Here is an 18,030-nt window from a genome sequence, read left to right on the forward strand (position 1 = left end):
CTGAGGGTGGAGTAGGATAAGATTAAAGACAGGGAGGTAAGGTGTTATTTGTGTGTGTGTGGGGGCAAATGTATGCTAGTATATACACATTTATGGTTTGTATAAGTGTTTGTGATCCGGTAACATGGCCACATGCAGGGCAGCAGTGACATGGCATCCACTGTTCAGTCGGTTTGGACTGAACATCTTCTCTCTGCATGTATCCCCGTTTAATTCTCCTCATTCCTACTTTTGGGAGTGCAAGTTCAGCTCTGAGTCTGTATGCAGCATATGTACAACCTGAAGCAACATATGAGCAGACTGACACACTCTACGTCCAATGCAGTGCAATTTGCAAATTCTGTCCTAAACAATCTAGAATAAAGCATAAGGCTTACTTCAGCTTTCATATCTTGTTTCTTTACAATGTAATGAGTTCACAAATTTGCACAAATGCAGATAATTGAGCATTTGTGGGTAAAGCATATTACGAGAAAGCTGTAATTTATAGAAGAGTACAATCAGTTGTAATGTAACAGTATCTGTTCTATACTGTAAAAAACACGGGTGTGAAGGCTGAGACATGAACAAAATAACATTAAAAAAAACCCTTTCCATGACATCATTAAGAGGGCACAGAAAAGTTCAGAGAGGAAGTTTACCTTTCAAAGCCTTTCTGTTTTTGATACTCTTTGTCTATTGATCTGATGTTAACACATCAATGGTAATATGCCCAATTTCATAAAAAAAAAAGTATATGTAACTCTGCACATTACATGTTGTTGAAGTCAGTATTTCCCTGTTGCATGCTCTGGTTTAAGGTGGGACAGAAATACACTTTATAACAACAAGAGACCACATTGAATTAAATTGAATTAAAATTGAATCTAGAAGCTTTTATTTATTAACGTGACTGAACAATTCAAAGCAGTGAAAAATTGGAAGTAAAAGAAAATTACAAAGGAAAATAAAAAAAAAGCGTGCCTTGTGAGCATGGCTGAGTATGTCAATGAATTTATGTTGTCCATGTTGACAATTAAGAAACAACATGCAGGCGGGGTAGCCTGCTTCTGTATATGCTACAAGCCCAAAAGCCCAAAGCATCCGAACCGAGAAAAGCATCGATCCTTGAACTTCTTCAGAAATTCAGTATTAGATGTTTTCAACTTGCATGCAAAGCAGACAGATGTGAAAGAGGTCGGAAATGCAGAAATTATTTTGAATTCAACGAAGTGTTTTCTCTTTGCCCTCCTTCACTCAGTTTAATTTGCCCTCAAACCGAAACAGAGCGATTACAGCGCTTAGAGGGAAAGCACCGCACTCATTAAAAGCAGATCAGCGCTATCGCAGCTGCTGCACACTACCTGCAGTTGTTAGGTGCGCTGGGATACACATTATCTAAACCAAACTTCTATTGGCTCTTCTTCGAAAAGACATTTGCGTAAGAGTCAATTACTTTGAACGCTTATCTTAAATACACCAGTGACACAAAAGGAAACAGATTGATGATTTGATCGCTGCCCATTTGATTTCGTGGGGATGGGAAAAAAGCGCACTATTGGCCACTTTGGATTGGACTGATCCCACCACCAAACTGTCACTGAACGTCGAGAAGTTTTCTTCACGCGCACCCACCTGACACTTCTTCCGATCCTGAGCGCCTCGTCCCCAGTTGATGCCGAGGAACATTACCATGAACGGTGACCACCAGTCGGTTGCCACCGCGCCACTGGATCTGCGCACCACTAACCGAGAGCGTGGGAGCCCCGGGTCGAGGACTCCGGACTGCAAAGGTCGCGCTAAGGGCTCACCTGCACCTTCAGCGTGCACAGGAAAAGACAGATTGGAAATACGCTGCCCCGCGGTCAGAAGCGCACCGGACCCAGAAGCCGGCGCTGCTCGTAAACGGCCAGCGGACAATTCTTCCTACAGGCTGCCTTTTAGGAAACGCCCGATTATTGTCGTGCCGGAGACCCAAACGCAGTCAGCGGTTTTACCAGAAAGCGGAGATCGCCTTTCTCCTGCAGTAGATGCGGACTTCACATTACGAGAGAGGTTTACCGCTCGTTTGGAAAGAGCCGCGAATGAAAGCAGGGTCGACGCAGCACCAGTAACGCTCAGCCGGGTAGAAGAGGCAGGGCAGAGTCCAGATGGATATCCCATTCGCTTCCTGCACCCGCTTGATTACGGTAAGCGTTACTGACCAACATTCAGTGTATTACCCGAGTACCTACCCAATAACTTGTTACTTTATTGAATTTTTTTGTTACACCACAACGTTTTGCTTTGAGTTCTACAAAGTACTCATCTGAAGTGGGCTATGTGATTTCTAAGAAAATCGTTATTATATGGACGAAATAATCAGAGTGGGACATGTGCATAGATAGAGGGTCCTGTTGAATGGTGAGACTAAGTTAAAGACAAAATGTAGCTGTCAAAGGCAGATCATGGCACAACCTGTAGGGACTCTCTAAAGATTTGTTTTTGGTATAAATATATATTTTTTGTATTACCACCCCCCCCTTCTTCAATACATTTGGTCACCAGTGTGTCACAGGTAGAAGAAAATACAGTGGAGTAGATGCAGCAGCAGCTGCTGAATCAATGAGAAAATGTCCCGTCAGCTATTCTCCTGCACTGATTAAGTAGTTCACTGGGTCAACTCATAACTGAATACTACGCATACGCACCTACATGCACAGTTGCACACTTCCATATTACAAAAAATGACTTGTTTGTCAGGGCAGCCTTTTCATTTGTATATGTATCTTAATCATTTTCTCATTTTCCTCTTCCTCTCTTCCACCTTTTATGTCTTTTATTTCCATCTCTCTCTTTCTGTGTCATTCCTGCGCAGGTCCACTGTACTGTTTGCCACCTGTCCCCGAGTTGAACCACCCTCTGGCCCACCAAGCCGAAAGCCTGCGGACTGGTATTTCTCTGGCTACACGCCAAGATGAAGACGGAGACACGTATGTTAATATCTTTGAAACTGGCTTTGGTTGTAAGTTATGTCACATATCCAAGTCACGTATGCATACAGTAAGCTTAAAAGATTGCTGTGATTCATACAACTACAACTTATTCATTTCTATAATTAGTGTATTTTAGTCAGATGGCTGTTGACAGTCGAAACTTGGCACAATTCTCAGATCTGAAAACTTACTACAGTCATAAACTTTCATAGGATTTCCATCAGATTTAGAGCATTCATTGTCATTTTCTTTCGTCCAGCTCACAACTACACCTGTAGAGACCAAGAGTTTGATTGAGATTTATATCCTAAATTTAACATACAATATATAGTTAACTTCTTGGAACACGATACATGAATCATATATCTTTCTGTAGAGCTGCATTCTCAAATTTGTGAACCAATAGGCCTTTACCACAGCAGACATTTTAGCTTGTTGCAGTTAACCATGTCCCAGTAAGCCATCCCAGTGGAACACTGAACCAGCAAAGCACAATATCATGGGCAATCGTGGGCGACTGTGGCTAACTGGATAGCACGGCCGTCCTTCAATCAGAGGGTCGGCGATTCGTTCCCCGACTCCGGCTCCGCTAGTCGCATGTCGATGTGTCCTTGAGCAAGACACTTAACCCCAAAACAGCTCCAGAAATGTGATAGAACCTGAATTGCAAGTCGCTTTGGATAAAAGCGTCTGCGAAATGATTGTAATGTGTCAGGACCCAGTAACCATCATCGTTAATTCTTATCATTCACACCTCAGCTTTTCCTACTGTGACATGTTAAAATGTCCTGAATGAAGAAGTCCTGTGACATTTCAGTCTGCATGGAAGCTCCTTGCCAGTCAATGCAGATCCGCTCTCTGGGGGCCTGACACTTTCACTACTTGACCTCTCTTCTCAAAGGGCAACCAATACCATTTTCGTTAATAGTGAATATAAGTGAATGAAATTGGTAACATAAATAACAAGTCAATCCGTCAAAACGATTCACAGGGCTGGACCCAGACGACGCCTAACGGTCTTACCTCATAAACAAATCTTTCGGTGTTGCGCAACCTGGATGTGGTTCGTGAGATGCCTGTAATATCATCTTAGATTATTTGTTATGCACTCTGTGACTCACCTGGTTCTGCATATTGAACAGGTACAGTCAACCTCCCACTTCATCCACCTAAATTCTTTACTGCTGTTTCACTTCCTGTAACTGAAACTGGTTCAGTGTCGACCAGGAATGATTCGCTAAGTGGCAATGGAGACTTTGATCTAACACAACAGCCTGGAATCTGTAGCACTTGAATCAGAGCTTCTTGAATGAATAGGCATTGCATGTATGTGTTAGTGTGTGTCTTAACCAACCTTTCATTTGAAGTATCTCAGGTTGTAGGATGGGGGGTTGAGAATGAGAACACCGTAGATGACACTGGAGGAGTTGTCGAGACTGTTAATGCAAATATTTAACTTTAACGCATGGTTACTTTACTTTGTCTAAAGTTTTAACACCCACCCTCCCACACACAAACTGAAATGTCAAACTCATATGAGAACACACACACACACACACACACACACACACACACACACACACACACACACACAGAGTCATATGACTGTAAACATAGTATGTCCAAGCATTCAAGCGTCAGCATTATTTGCATCCAATCGGAACAAACGTGTGATGACCAACATGTAGCGGAGCCGTAAGTCCCGTGACATGTCACAGCTGCTTATTGTCCCATATCTGCTTCAGAGACTCATAATCACTGTGACACATACACCATTAACAGATAGTGGCCCGGGAATAAGAAAAATGCAATGCATGGTGACTCTCGCAATAGCCATGATAAAAAGTACTTTTTAAATGTTTAGTCTGAATATATACATGTATTTGACAGTGTGGCTTTTGCCACCCTATACCAGTTTTTATTTTTCACCTTCACTTGCAGTGCAGACACAAAACCAAAACCGACATGAACTTTATCTTATTAGTGGTGACTCAATGCAACATAGCTGCAGTGCAGAGAATCTTCACAAAAGCTAACCCTCTTTTCTAATGCAGTTGAGACCTTGGCTGGCTTGTGTAGTACCTACTTTGTGGTTGTTTGAAACTTAGTGTGAATTCTGCAGAAAGAAACATTCTCAGCCCCCCTTCACACTGCCTGTGTGTACATGTGTGTGTGCGTGCGCGTATGCATAATGTAAGTGACAGCGAGCATGCGCCTACTCTTACGTCAATGGGCTGTTCATAGTCTGTTCTCAGCGCCTCTGAGCCCCTTAGTGTCGGGAAAACCAGTGAGTGCTCAGTTTTTAAACACGATTGCGGTTTTTCTCAGGTGTTTCTGTCTTTCTCTCTTTTCTTCTCTGTGTTTTTAAATGAATGGTCTCAAAAAACCCAAACATCCGCTCCTTACTTCCTCATTTACCGCTTTCTTTTATCAGCTTCATCGCTCTCTCTCTCTCTCTCTCTCCCTCTCTCTCCATTTCTGTTATGTGTCACTTGCTTATCCTCGCTATCATTTGAATACATATAATGTGAAATGTGCGTATGTGTTGATTGCCTTACAGCTCGTACTAATTTATTCCTACATGCTTCCAGTCAGTCGGTCCATATACCTGCACAATAACACCATTATCTGCTTGCAGTTTGGCAATGCTCTGATCACTGAAACTGTCACGTAAACACATTCACTGCGTCAATATTGTAATTGTAGACTTAGATCATTTCAAATTACTATGACGTGTAGACCCAATACTTTGTTTTTGTATTTTTACAGTATTTTGATTCTGCACATGCCCTGGTCCAGATATAAACCTTCAGCTTTTTGTTTCAGAAAAGTCTACAGTCACACCAGGGGTACTGTGAGGCTAGATGCATGCTGTCAATTAAATGCATATTATGTAGGCATGGCAAAATGGTTACAGTTACAGCGCTAACATGCTGATGTTAAGCAGGACATGTTTAACATGTTAACCATCGAGTTAGCATGCTAATATTTGCTAATTGGCACTAAATCATAAGAACAGTTGAAGTCGATGGAAATGTAGTTTTTAGGTATTTCCCAAAGAAACAAGAATTGGACGAAAAGGTTATAATAGCTCATTCTGTCGACCTCAAGGTGCTAAAGGAAAAGTCAGGGGATCACAAAAGTCATTATGATTTATCCTCTGGGTACCGTAGCTATCCGTGCCAAATTCCATGGCAACCCGTCAAATTCTTGTGATATTTCAGTCAGGACCAAAGTGGTGTACCAATAGAATTACTTACATTAGCATCCGTAGAGCCACGCCACTAGCATGAAACACTCTACACCGGCAAAAAACTGAGCTTGCGCTAAGATATTCTCTAAATTCATCAACACGTCAACTTGTCCCCAGAGATGTATCTCTTTTTTTCTTTCTCTTATTTAGCATTTTATATTTTTCTGTTCATGTTAGAACTGAGTCCCACAGCCAGACACGTATCCCCTGTTCACACTGAAGCAACAACGTAGGAAAAGACAGTGTTTGCTTATGGTGTGAATGTGTCACTATGCTATATGACCTGGGTCCACAGTCCTCCGACCTGTTTCACTGTCGTCAAACACTGCTCGAATGTAGTATGAGAGAGTGAACGTGAGTCCACGCTATCTGTGAGATTGTGTCTTGGACTACCGTTGCAAGCCCAAGTTTTCTGTTGACGTTGACAACCTGGTATTTGCACAGAATAACGTTCAATATTCTATATCATCCAAGCATTGAGCTCAAGTAGTTACTTTATAGGAGCTTCAGAGGTGCATCACACACTCACTCACTTACTCACTCACTCACTTACTCACTCATTACCTCTTTGACTGACTTTTGCACTGTGATGACTTTTGACAGTTAGATGTGAACCTTATAATGAATGTAGAAATGCTCTGGAAAGAAAGAAAAAATAAAGAAAAAAAGATCCCACAAAACAAAATATGGATGTAGCATTATTCTTCGTGACGATCATTTCTTGTTTTTGGACTGTCGTACGTCTCTGCTTCTCTTTTGTTTACTATTCCCACACACTGACACATCACCTCATTGCTCAGCTGGTCCTCAGACCACAGGTTATGTTAGGCTTCAGTCGGATCATTCAGTTTGGCTACGTTCTCACCATCCACACCAAACAGGATACCACATGGTGCTGCCTTCTCTTTTTTTCTCTCTCTCTCTCTATCTTACGCACACACACACACGCACACACGCACACACACGCACACACAGTTGGGACTGTCAGTGTTAATGCGGTAGGCTCAGGACTCCTGTCTACGTCAGTGCCGCTGTGCCTGGGTTTATCTGGGGCTGTGGTCTGCCCCACTTCCAGGAACTAGAAACAGTACAGTTTCATCTTGAGAGGAAAGAGAAAGAGATGGATGCAGATAGAGTAGTGTATAACAAGAGAGAACGTCGCTTTTTACCTTTATTAAGGCAACTATTGACACATTAGTTGAGCTCAATGCTGAGAGAGATGAATAACTATATCTGACTGTGGATAAGCTGTAACTGGATTGGTCACTCCTGCTGTGACACTGCAGGGGATTTTTAAGGCAACTAATAGGTGATGATAGCATGTAATGTACAGTACATATTATAAATAGATCTTTTTTAATACAGATTTGTTCACTATTCATAGCTCAGTTACAGGAACAGGGACCAGCTGAGGAAAGAACCACTGTGCTTACTCCCTTTCCAATACAGTTCTGCTTTTTCTGCTGTTCGTAAATCATCTGATTGTTTATTGCAGTTGCAGTTTCAACCTGCTCTTGCACAGGACCATTTAGTTTGAGAGTTGGTGTCCATGCTGGCTCATTCGTTAGCAATTATGCATGTTTGTACACATGCACGCACAGTTTATCCACGATTTGCATTCACTTTTTGGGAGTACATAGTAGAGCTTTACTGTTTTTTCCTGCAACCACCAAGTGAATGTTGGCACATGTTTATCCTTTAGTTTAACAGATCAAAGGCATTATTCTGTTCATACTTGCCTTCATCAAGTTGTCAAATAATTTCCACTGTGACTAGAGATTATGTAAGCTGTTTGGTTTATATGTGGTTGGAAGAAATCATTCGAGTAATGTGATACTGTAATAAGGTAGATAGATAGATTCCTTGAACACACACCAGTTTTAATAAAATGCGCAGAAAAGTGTTGCTGAAGAGTGTCTGTTGTTTGCTCAAAGAGGTCTTTCATCTATATCTATTCAGGCAGGATATTAGTGTCATCAATGACTTCACGTCAGTGGGACACATTGCTGAGAGGAAGTGTTGCAAGTGATTTTGTCACTGTAAGAACTTGTTTTCTGACCTCAAATTCTATGCAAGGGTGCTTTTAGCTTCTCAAGAAGCTCCCCTGCTTCCTGTACCATGATTGTACTGTATGTCTGAATGGGACCTATCCTTTGGATGAAGTTGACTGAGTGAACCTTCAGAAAGTCCCTGTCAGAAACCATACCGCTTAAAGGCAGGATTTCACAGCACACAGAGCGAGATAAAGAATGCTGCCATTGTTGCTGACAACAGGAAGTGACATTAAATCAGTATGGCTCTTACTGGAAGTTGCTTTCTTGAAAAAGAAAAATGTGAAAAACTGAGTTACGTTTTTCTACAGTATGCCCCTCCCTCTGCTTGGTTTTCTGCTTTTCCCTGTCCTAAACTTTGGCCTGCGTTTGTTCTTTCGCTTCACGTAGAGACCACAGATAGTGGTTTCCCTTTAATCTTGATAAGGCTGTGATAAGGGTGGTGTGAGTCATGCCTGTGAGTCTAACTGTGAAGCTCCTCGGTACAACTGTTTCTGGGATAATTTAGATCAAGTTTTCTTTTTCAAGTTAGGGGCAGTTTAGTGGGTAGAGCGGCTCGTCCTTTAAATACAGGGTTGGCGGTTTGATCCCTGTCTCCTCCAGTCCGCATGTCCTGAAAGTTGACATGTATTGCAACGCTTTGAGTGACTGGAAACCTAGAAAGGTGCTCTATAAATGCAAGTCCATTTACCAATTACCATGTTGAAGTGTCCTTGAGAGAGACACTAAACCAAGTTGCTCCCTGGGTGCATAATAGCAGATGGGTTGAATACAGAGAGAGATGTACCTGTATATGACAATTGTTATAAAGTTGTTGTGTTTTTAAAGTAGAATTGTTACTTTTGACAAAAGTCCTTCACAGGTTAGATTTAAAGGCCATCCCAAATGGTTATCCCAAATGAATAATGAAGACTATATTTATTTAAAGCAATAGTTTAATAGCTGATCAGATAATTTGACAAATTACGCTCTTTAAAAGAAATTTTACTTAAAGTGCACTGAGTTTAACAGTGCACAGACGTAAGTTTTAAGCAAAAAGATCAACAAATAGTGCTGAACTTAAATGCCATGCCATTGTGGAGATTATTGCATTCATGTATATAAAGTGTCTTTATCTATATATCACACACACGTAAAGTGTAGGTTCTGAGTTGTTATCAGATCAGGACTTTTCTACTTAAGCCAAGAAGTTAAGTGTCAGTTGGCCACAATGTCATGAACCTGTGACCCAGTTAAACACCCTTTGTAATCGTCTTCAGCATTTAGATTTCAACTGTTTTTATTGTTGTTGTATTCATTACAGGGCTCTCCACATAGCAGTGGTACAGGAGGAGTTGGCCCTCGTCTGCAAACTGATCCATCTACTGCTGAGGGCTCGCAGAGGCCTTGATGTCTACAATAACCTCCGTCAGGTAAAAAAAAATGAGGGAAAATGTGGCAGCCATCCAATGCACAGAAATATTTTTTTAAAGGTTTCAGTTCAAATCAGAGGATCGCCGCTTCGATCCCCGGCTAGTCCGTGTCGACACGTGTCCTTGGGCAAGACACTTAACCCCAAGCCTGTGGTGTGTGAATGCGTATGAATGGTTAGTTAGAGTCCTGATAGGCAGGTGGCACCTTGCATGTAGCCCCTGCCATCAGTGTATGAATGAGTGTGAATGGGTGAACGACATGTAGGGTTAAAGCGCATTGAATGGTCGGAAGACTAGAAAAGCGCAATACATTTACCATTTCATAACACATATGAAAGAGGGCTCAGCGTCAGTCAGTATAACATGATGAAAGATAGACATAGAATAGAAAGGTGATGGGCTTTTCAGCCCCGACGATCACAGCATGTAAAACACATTCCCCTGCTGCCTCACCCTTCTGATAACAGTAACATGGAAAAGAATGAAAGAGGAAGTGCCTTGGTTTCCTCCTTGCCTTGCACTACGTTATTGCATACTCTTACAGTTATGGCGGGTGACAGTCATGCAGTGGAACTCACCCTTCCTGGTTTCTTCACCTGTACTTGCCACAAGCCAAAACAATGCAAATGCCGAGAAGGACTACATGTGTTTTCCAGCGTTTCGTTCTGTTTTGCACATGGTGTTCAGTTTCCCTGTAGATAGGGATTTTCAGGGTTTGCATGTTGGGTTTACCATGTTGTGAAATTCAGAGGAGACAGCCAAGATTCAAGCTGAGCAAATTGTGACTCCCGTGAACACTCCTGAACCCTGCACTCACATCTCATTATTTTGCCTCAACTAAAAACAAATTAACAGGCTGGAAAAATTAAATGACATAAGATGCAAACATGTCACTTTTAACTCATATTCCAGCACATACTTAGATTGTTTTTGCATATTAAGAGTCTGACTTACACTCCAGGGCAACTTTGACTATTTACACTATACATATTTTAATGGACAAATGTACTCAATGAACTTTCATTGAGGTGACTCATCTTTCTTATAAGGGATAAACTACATTGTACTTTACTGGAATGTGAACAAGGAATTGTCTTTGAGTGTTTCCCAATCTAGGGCTGTCCCAAGCACTGGCCTTAAGCCAACACTCCTCCCTCTGTTGTCTCCACCTCCTCGCCCTCCTGCTCTGCATTCTACCAGCTTTCTTTTTTTCATCCTCCAGCAGAGAAAGCACCTGAGCCGAGCAGAGCTTTAGTTCTCATGGCTGGGGTTTCACACCACACAGGACACCACAGGCTCGCTTACCAGAAATAACGCTGGTGCTATCATCAGTTGTTGTCTTTCCTCATCGCTGAGGCTTGACAGCATAGGTTTTTTAATATCCTGTGTCTACCCTGTGTAAGAAAATGCATGCACGCAACACACACACACACACACACACACACACACACACACACACACACACACACACACAAACACTCTTTTGACACACTCACTCAGATATTATGTCACATGCATTTATAACCAAAAAGGGAGATTTTTTGGCACAGGTCTCGTCACACTCATTTGCCTAACAGATTGTGTGGTTTTAACTGAATATCAGGCATATAGAACAGACTTCAAACGGGAACTTTTTATTTTTCAAAACATTAAGTTTGCCAGACAGACCTGAACATGTTTTCTGGCATTGGCCAACTTCCCAAAGACAACAAAATAAAAATACAGCTTTTCCAATATTGATGACAAATCCTGAGTTTCTGTGGTTTTCAATATGGAACTTTTTGACAGAGTGTTACTATCAGTACCATGAACAATACTGCAAGTGTCTGCAGTTGATTTGCCTTCCACTCCACAAACTACTGTAATGGTAGAGACCGCTGTTTGATACTCCCACACTGGTCATGCTATCAGTGTGGCTGCACAAACACACACTATAGTAGACAACTTTTTGCTGCTCACCCCACAGCTGATGGTGTAATGTGTGGCACTGACACTAGTGGGGCTTGGGGACTGAATCCCCAGGGGCCACCCACACTAAAACACGCACTAATGGTCATGTGCTTTAGATTAAAGACATCCACTAAAATGCATTTAACTTCTACAATGCAGAATGCATGTGATCTACATTAATTCAATAATCGCCTCTCAAAAGACACATTCACTGTATTGTGGAAATCTTTTGTTCATGTCAGTTTGTTTACGTGCATGTTGGTAACATGCCATCTTTTTTTAAATTTAGTGCGAGGGTGTGTGCACTAGCGAGACATCTGTGTGTGTGTGTTTGTGTGTGCTTTATTTCCGAGAAGTCACATGACCCCCCCCCCCCCCCCCCCCGCTTTGGGCTGTTTCTCAACATACCTTGGTTCAGAGGGTAGTTTACAGGGACTTTCCCTTACCGTGCGTGTGTCTCTGACTCTCTCTCTCTCTCTCTCTCTCTCGCTCTCTCGTGCTGTCTGTCTCTGTCTCGTGTCTATACAGTCTTTTTTCATATCTCTCGCTGCACATACCTTATGAGAATTTAGGGTTTGTAACCATAACTGACGAACTGGCTGATGCTATAACTGTCAACAACACTGACGTAAAAGCGTGTGATGTTTATTTGTGCAAAAGGCTTGCTAGTGTTCACTACAGAAGAATAGTCTGTCTCTTAGTGTTGCCTTGCACCCTTCTTTGTGTTTGGCACGGCATACAGCCCGGGGCTGGTCTTCATGCCCAGAATTCTCCTATCATCTTTTTATCTCCTTCATGTTGATCCGCTTATTTTGCAGGAATGCAAGTGTGCAGGGACAGACCCAGGGGAAAGAGAAGGGATTTTCCCTTGTTATCCCGTCTTTCCCCTGGACTCCCCTCTGCTGCTTCCGTTTCTTCCTCATTCCTCCGTCTCTCCGCCCTGCACCCCCCTCACTCCCTTCCTCTTATCTTGCTGGATTTTTGTTTTAGTCACTCTAAAATCCTTTACAGGAAGCCACAGCTAGACTCTGCCAGCTCTAAGAGGTCTATTTTGAAGGCCTTAAAAGTTCTGGAAATCATTGAAGAGGATTTTACCACACACATTTCTTCAGTGCTGTGTGGGGTCAAAATTGTAGTACAGCTTTTCACAATGACTGATTATGGGAAGTACATTTCCATGGGAATATGAATGTGTGTGTGTTTTTTTTAATCCGTATGTGTGTGTGTGAGTCACAGGATTCAGGGAAACAGGAGCTGAGGGGAGGAACACATGGCATTGAAACACTGTAGGAATTCCACGAAGACACTCCAAGACTACTTTTTTTTTAATAGTCTTTACTGGAACAAACCCACAGCACACACACACACACACACGTACAGTAACAGTATAGCAAAAGAGAAACTTGGAGCCACAATTTGTTCCTGATTGTTGCGTTTATTGTGTAACCTCAAAAGCAACTAAAAACTCCAGTTTAGAAAACTTCCTTTTATGACTAAAATATTGCATTGCTTAATTTGAATGGAAGGTTGTCAGTGCCCTCCCTGGCCAGAGTTGATATAATTACCAACAGGATGATACATGCTGATCTCACCCAAAGGAACATCCTAGATTGCTCAAGTGAACTCATTCAGCACTTAGTAGATTCATCCAGGCAAACGCCTGGTGAACTGTGTCATTTTAGTTTTTCCTGTACTTGCAGGCTGTTTGTCTCTCAGAACAGGTTCCTTCTAAATTATAATTAATCATACAGTCTCCTGCTTTGATTGTTGTCATTTGTCTTTTCCAGTCAGCTACTTTTTGGAATTTGATTTGATTGCTGACAACTATAAATATCGGCATTGCGTACGTGCATGTACGTGTTAGGTGTGTTTGTGTATATGTGGGAATAGGCATGGAGCACATGTGCCTGCACCTCATGATCGCCTGATATCATGTAGTAACGATAATCAAACCAGACATGGTCCCTTGTTTATTTATATAAGGCGTTGGACTGTTCTTACGGGCATAGTTCCTATTGTGTCTCTGACCTTTAACCCGTAGAACAGGTTAGAGATGGAGGAAAGGCCTTTCCTAGAAATGCTAACGCTCTTCCTCCAACCGCACTTGCAAGAATGTGGTGATGATTGAGAAGATTTTGTAAATGCATAGCATGTCATTTTTTCCTGTCTGTTATTCATTATTTTCACCATGGATATTATGATTTTAAAACTCTTACTTCGTCTCTCTGTCTGGCAGCAGAATATCTCAACAACTTGGCTTTCTTGCTGAATAGTAAATATGCAGCTACAGCCAGCTGCTGGTTTAGTTTAGCATAACGATTGGAAACAGTGATGACTCTGTCCAGAGGTAACAAAATCACACCTATCGGCACAGAGCCCAGGAATAATCCGACATACTGTATAACAAGATATGCCGTGTTAATGAGAGGGGCTGGTAGGCAGATTTGGTTATCCTCAGATAGAGCCAGGCTCGCTGTCTTTTCAGCTAAGCTAACTGTCTCCTGGCTCATTGCTTCATGTTCACCATACATACATCAGGGATATCTTCTTATTTAACTCAGTTCCTTCATTGTATTTGCAATGTGGAGATTATCAAGAAAAGATTCTTGGGGTAGCAACCACCTCATTACATTTGGTGGAAATCAGGATCTGGGATTTCACTATTAGATGAGCATTTTCATTCAGAACCTTGACACTATAATAGCTACTTGTTTTGAAATAATGGCATCTATAAAGGGTAAGAAATCTATTTATCTCAAGACAGAGGGATGATGACTTTGAGTGTAGTTTCACACTAGTGTGAAACTATTTTGAGAGACAATATACTGCCTTTTGTGGTTATGTACCTGAATACACTGGCTTGTCTAAACTGTCACTTTTGCTCTCATCCTCCCCCTCAGACTCCCCTTCATCTGGCAGTGATCACCCAGCAGGCGAACATGGTGGAGGCTTTGTTGAGAGATGGGGCCGACCCTGCTGCCTTGGACCGTAACGGCCAAACAGCGCTCCACCTCTGCTGCGAATATGACCAGCGTGACTGTCTGTCCGTAGTGCTTTCTCTCTCCCAATCCTCCACATACTTGGAGATCAGAAACTATGAGGGTAAGTTGTAGTCTACAGAAGAAGCACCTTCGTCTGCTGTATTGAAGTTGTTCTTGACAAGGAAAGATTGAGGATGTGAACACAAGCAAAGTCATTATCAAATGAAGAGCGCTTGATCTGAATATAATAAATAGACATTGTCTCAGCATTGCTGACTTTTATGAAATAAAAAAAAATGTCAGCTGCCTTTTTCTCATTTACTCCTTGTGTTTGTGACCCAGTTTTGATTTACATCTAGATATTGCCGACACGTTGATGTAGAGTAATTTAAAATACACTTGCAAGTAGTAAAATGGTGAAATAGGTGAACAACCACTACTTTACTAGTTTGTTGGGGGATGTGAACTCTTGTTCAGGGTTGGTTGTTTTTGGGTGTTCGTGGGGTTGGTTGTTTTTGGGTGTGTGGGCGGGAAGAGCAGAGGACATGTCCTTCCTCTGTGGTGTAGTTTAGTCACATTCCCACATCTACATCGTATGCCTGTGATGTCACAGCACAGGAGACATTTTTATTGGGTTTCTGGGTACAGAAGATTACTTGCCCTAGCATCCTGTGCTGTCAGTTATTTGTTTGTTTTAAATTTCCTATTCTGTACTTCTCATGTGACATCCGTTAATAAACCGCTACTTTGCATTTGTGTGGAAAATGTGCCATATACTGCCTATGTCTCTGAGAGTTTATACTGTGTGTTGAGTTAGTGTATGTACAAACAGTTTCAGGCAGGAGTGTGTATATGCATTCACAATTTGCGCACGCTGTATGTGTCTGTGTGTATTTGCATATGCTCACTGTGAAACTCAGGTTCTGCTTTGTCACCGTTCTCAGGTTTGAGCCCTCTCCATCTGGCGGTGCTGCGTGGCCAGACAGATTTGGCCAGAATGCTGCTGGATGCAGGCGCTGACATCAATGCTATGGTCAGTCCATGTGCTTCACTGACTCAGCACTGACTAAGTTTCACAACATCACAAATTTGACATTTACGGTATGTGCATCCTCTGACTTTTCCCATGGTGCTTTTTGTCTCTCTAATCAGGACATCAAGAGTGGCCAGAGTCCTCTCATGCACGCAGTGGAGAGCAATAACGCAGACATGGTCCACTTCCTCATTGAGGTAATGAGGGCGTGTGGGCAGGGAGGAAGGAGGGGAGAGAAGGGTTGTGACTCGGCTCTATTTGATAACTCTGGTTTTCTCTTTCTAGCTCATAAGCTGCATACTAAGTTTCCCATTCTTTTCTAGCTTAAAGATAAGACCTTCAAAGAATTGGAGCAAAATAGTCATAATTTAGCTCTTTTATCAGAGCTGATGTGTTGTACATGGACAGAATTATCTTTTCTCTTTTCTTAATCTCTCCTTTTAAAGCATTGTCTCTTCTTCCTCTCTCCTATCTGATCTAACTCACCCTCTCAATGGATCTATCTTCTGTTTCACTTTCGATGCGTTTCTTTTGGCTTTCTTTATGAATCACATCTGTCTCAACTTCTTGTTTTTCTCTTGCAGAGAGGCTGTGATGTCAACAGCCAGTCATACAGTGGGAACACAGCCCTGCACAGCGCCTGTGGCCGAGGTCAGGTGGACACGGCGCGGCTGCTGCTGAAGAGTGGAGCTGACAGCAGCCTCAAGAACTACCATAATGACACCCCTGTGATGGTGGCCAAGAACAAGAAAGTGAGCGAAAGGCTGACAGAAAAAAAACATCCAGAATAACACAGACCATGCAAAAATTCCATTCTTACAGTATTGTTTGTTTTGCCATTTTCTATGGTTGTGAGTTGCTGCTTCAGGACAATTCAGATAGTGTCGAGAAAACAGTGAACACCAAAAGGTTGCCAAATTGAGAATGAACAAGTACCTTGTGATTGTCCAAATTTTGAATCACTCACTGTCATTTTTACGAAGGAAATTCGGAAATATGGACATTCCCACCAAACAAATGCAAACAATTGCAAAATCTACTTGACTCAGCTCTGGTTGGAATAGTAGGAAGAAATGGTTGGAAATGAAAAGTAAATGTGTGTATCCTTCCCTCTAGAGGACAGACCTAAATGGTGCAGTTTTTTCTCCACCAATATTACATTATTGTTTGACTAAAGAGTCATCTTTTTATAGATCACTGTGACATTCATTTTAGGTCATGCATACAAGTCTGTAAGCAACTGTAAATGTTTTGCAGATAGCAGATGTGTTGCGAGGGAGAGGCTCCAATCAGATTAGAGCTCAAGATCAACACTGTGTGTCTGTCTCACCACATGGGAGTAGCTTTACAGATAATGGTAAGCATATGCACACATGTTCACACTCAGGCTGGTACAATCAGATACATATTGTGATTCTTGCATTTGTACTAAGTTGTAGTCTTTGCTTCCACTTTAGGGTCCCCATCTCCCAACCACAGTCGTGGTTGTTCACCTTTGACTACACCACACACCCCTCATCATAGCACTTCCCATTCTCCAAAGACTCCATCTACGCTTGTATTTCCATTCTACTAGCTCACAGTTATTGTTGAGTGCAATTTGCAACTACCTCCACACAACGAACCAAAAAAAAGACTTCAATGCCCACAAGGACACACAAAAGAATGTACAGCTAATGGGATGACTGCATCTGAGACCTGAATTCCCTACAAGCTGGCCTTCTTTTCCTGGATTCCATGCAAAGACATGCATCCCTCCTTGGGTTTAGGTGCCTGGACAGAGTGCCTGCCTGCTACTTCCCTGCTCATCCAGTTGCTGTTGTGACTGGGACCAAACTAGCAACTGACAAGCTACTGCTGGATTTCCCCATATGCAACTATGAAGCAACAGAAATGTGCCACTACTGTACATGCAATCGAGGCTGAACATAAAGGAAAGTCAGTAAATGATGAGCATGGGCCTAAGCTCAGTGAACTCTGACTCCCTTTAATTCTTTTTTTTGTATAGAGGACTGTAGAGAGATGGCAGGATGTGAAGGGCAACAAATATAAACCTTAAGTCTCTTAAAATTCCAGTCTGCTTACAATAAGACTGGGCCATGTAACTTGACCCGCTTAATATTGCACAGTTAATTTCCTTCTTTGTGCCATTTTTTTTAATAATCTATGTCCACAGTACCTTTCAGATGTTCGTGTGCATAAGTGCCTGTGCGCACGTGTGTGTTATTTTATCACTGTCAAAAGTTGTTGATATATTATTTTTTACATAAAATGTTTCCAACAGATTCACTTTTGTCTGGATGTTGTCCGTTTATCCCGCAGCAACGTTTGCGAATTTGAAAGCAGTGTTGTGATTGGTCAGTGGGAGGTCCTTCGGAGCAAACAACCAGCCCAAA

At 42.0% G+C, this 18,030-nt stretch overlaps 1 protein-coding gene across 1 annotated transcript; it reads left to right on the plus strand.

Annotated features, from left to right (window-relative positions):
- Nucleotides 1-1,387: 1,387 nt before the first annotated feature.
- On the plus strand, nucleotides 1,388-17,923 carry bcl3 (BCL3 transcription coactivator). The gene is made up of 9 exons (XM_079165376.1): nucleotides 1,388-2,168; nucleotides 2,837-2,951; nucleotides 9,562-9,670; nucleotides 14,521-14,722; nucleotides 15,546-15,634; nucleotides 15,754-15,831; nucleotides 16,219-16,386; nucleotides 16,892-16,991; nucleotides 17,092-17,923. The coding sequence occupies exons 1-9, from the start codon at nucleotides 1,655-1,657 to the stop codon at nucleotides 17,208-17,210; spliced, it is 1,494 nt and encodes a 497-aa protein (XP_079021502.1). The 5' UTR covers nucleotides 1,388-1,654; the 3' UTR covers nucleotides 17,211-17,923.
- The last annotated feature ends 107 nt before the right edge of the window (nucleotides 17,924-18,030 follow it).

This window comes from Pholis gunnellus (assembly GCF_910591455.1).
Source record: "Pholis gunnellus genome assembly, chromosome: 8".
Classification (NCBI taxonomy): domain Eukaryota; kingdom Metazoa; phylum Chordata; class Actinopteri; order Perciformes; family Pholidae; genus Pholis; species Pholis gunnellus.

Excerpts from the sequence above, each read along its gene's own strand:
- bcl3 (XM_079165376.1), top strand. The coding sequence starts at position 1,655 with ATGCCGAGGAACATTACCATGAACGGTGACCACCAGTCGGTTGCCACC. Across the intron at positions 2,169-2,836 it reads CCTGCACCCGCTTGATTACG|GTCCACTGTACTGTTTGCCA; the intron begins GTAAGCGTTACT and ends ATTCCTGCGCAG. Across the intron at positions 14,723-15,545 it reads GGAGATCAGAAACTATGAGG|GTTTGAGCCCTCTCCATCTG; the intron begins GTAAGTTGTAGT and ends CACCGTTCTCAG.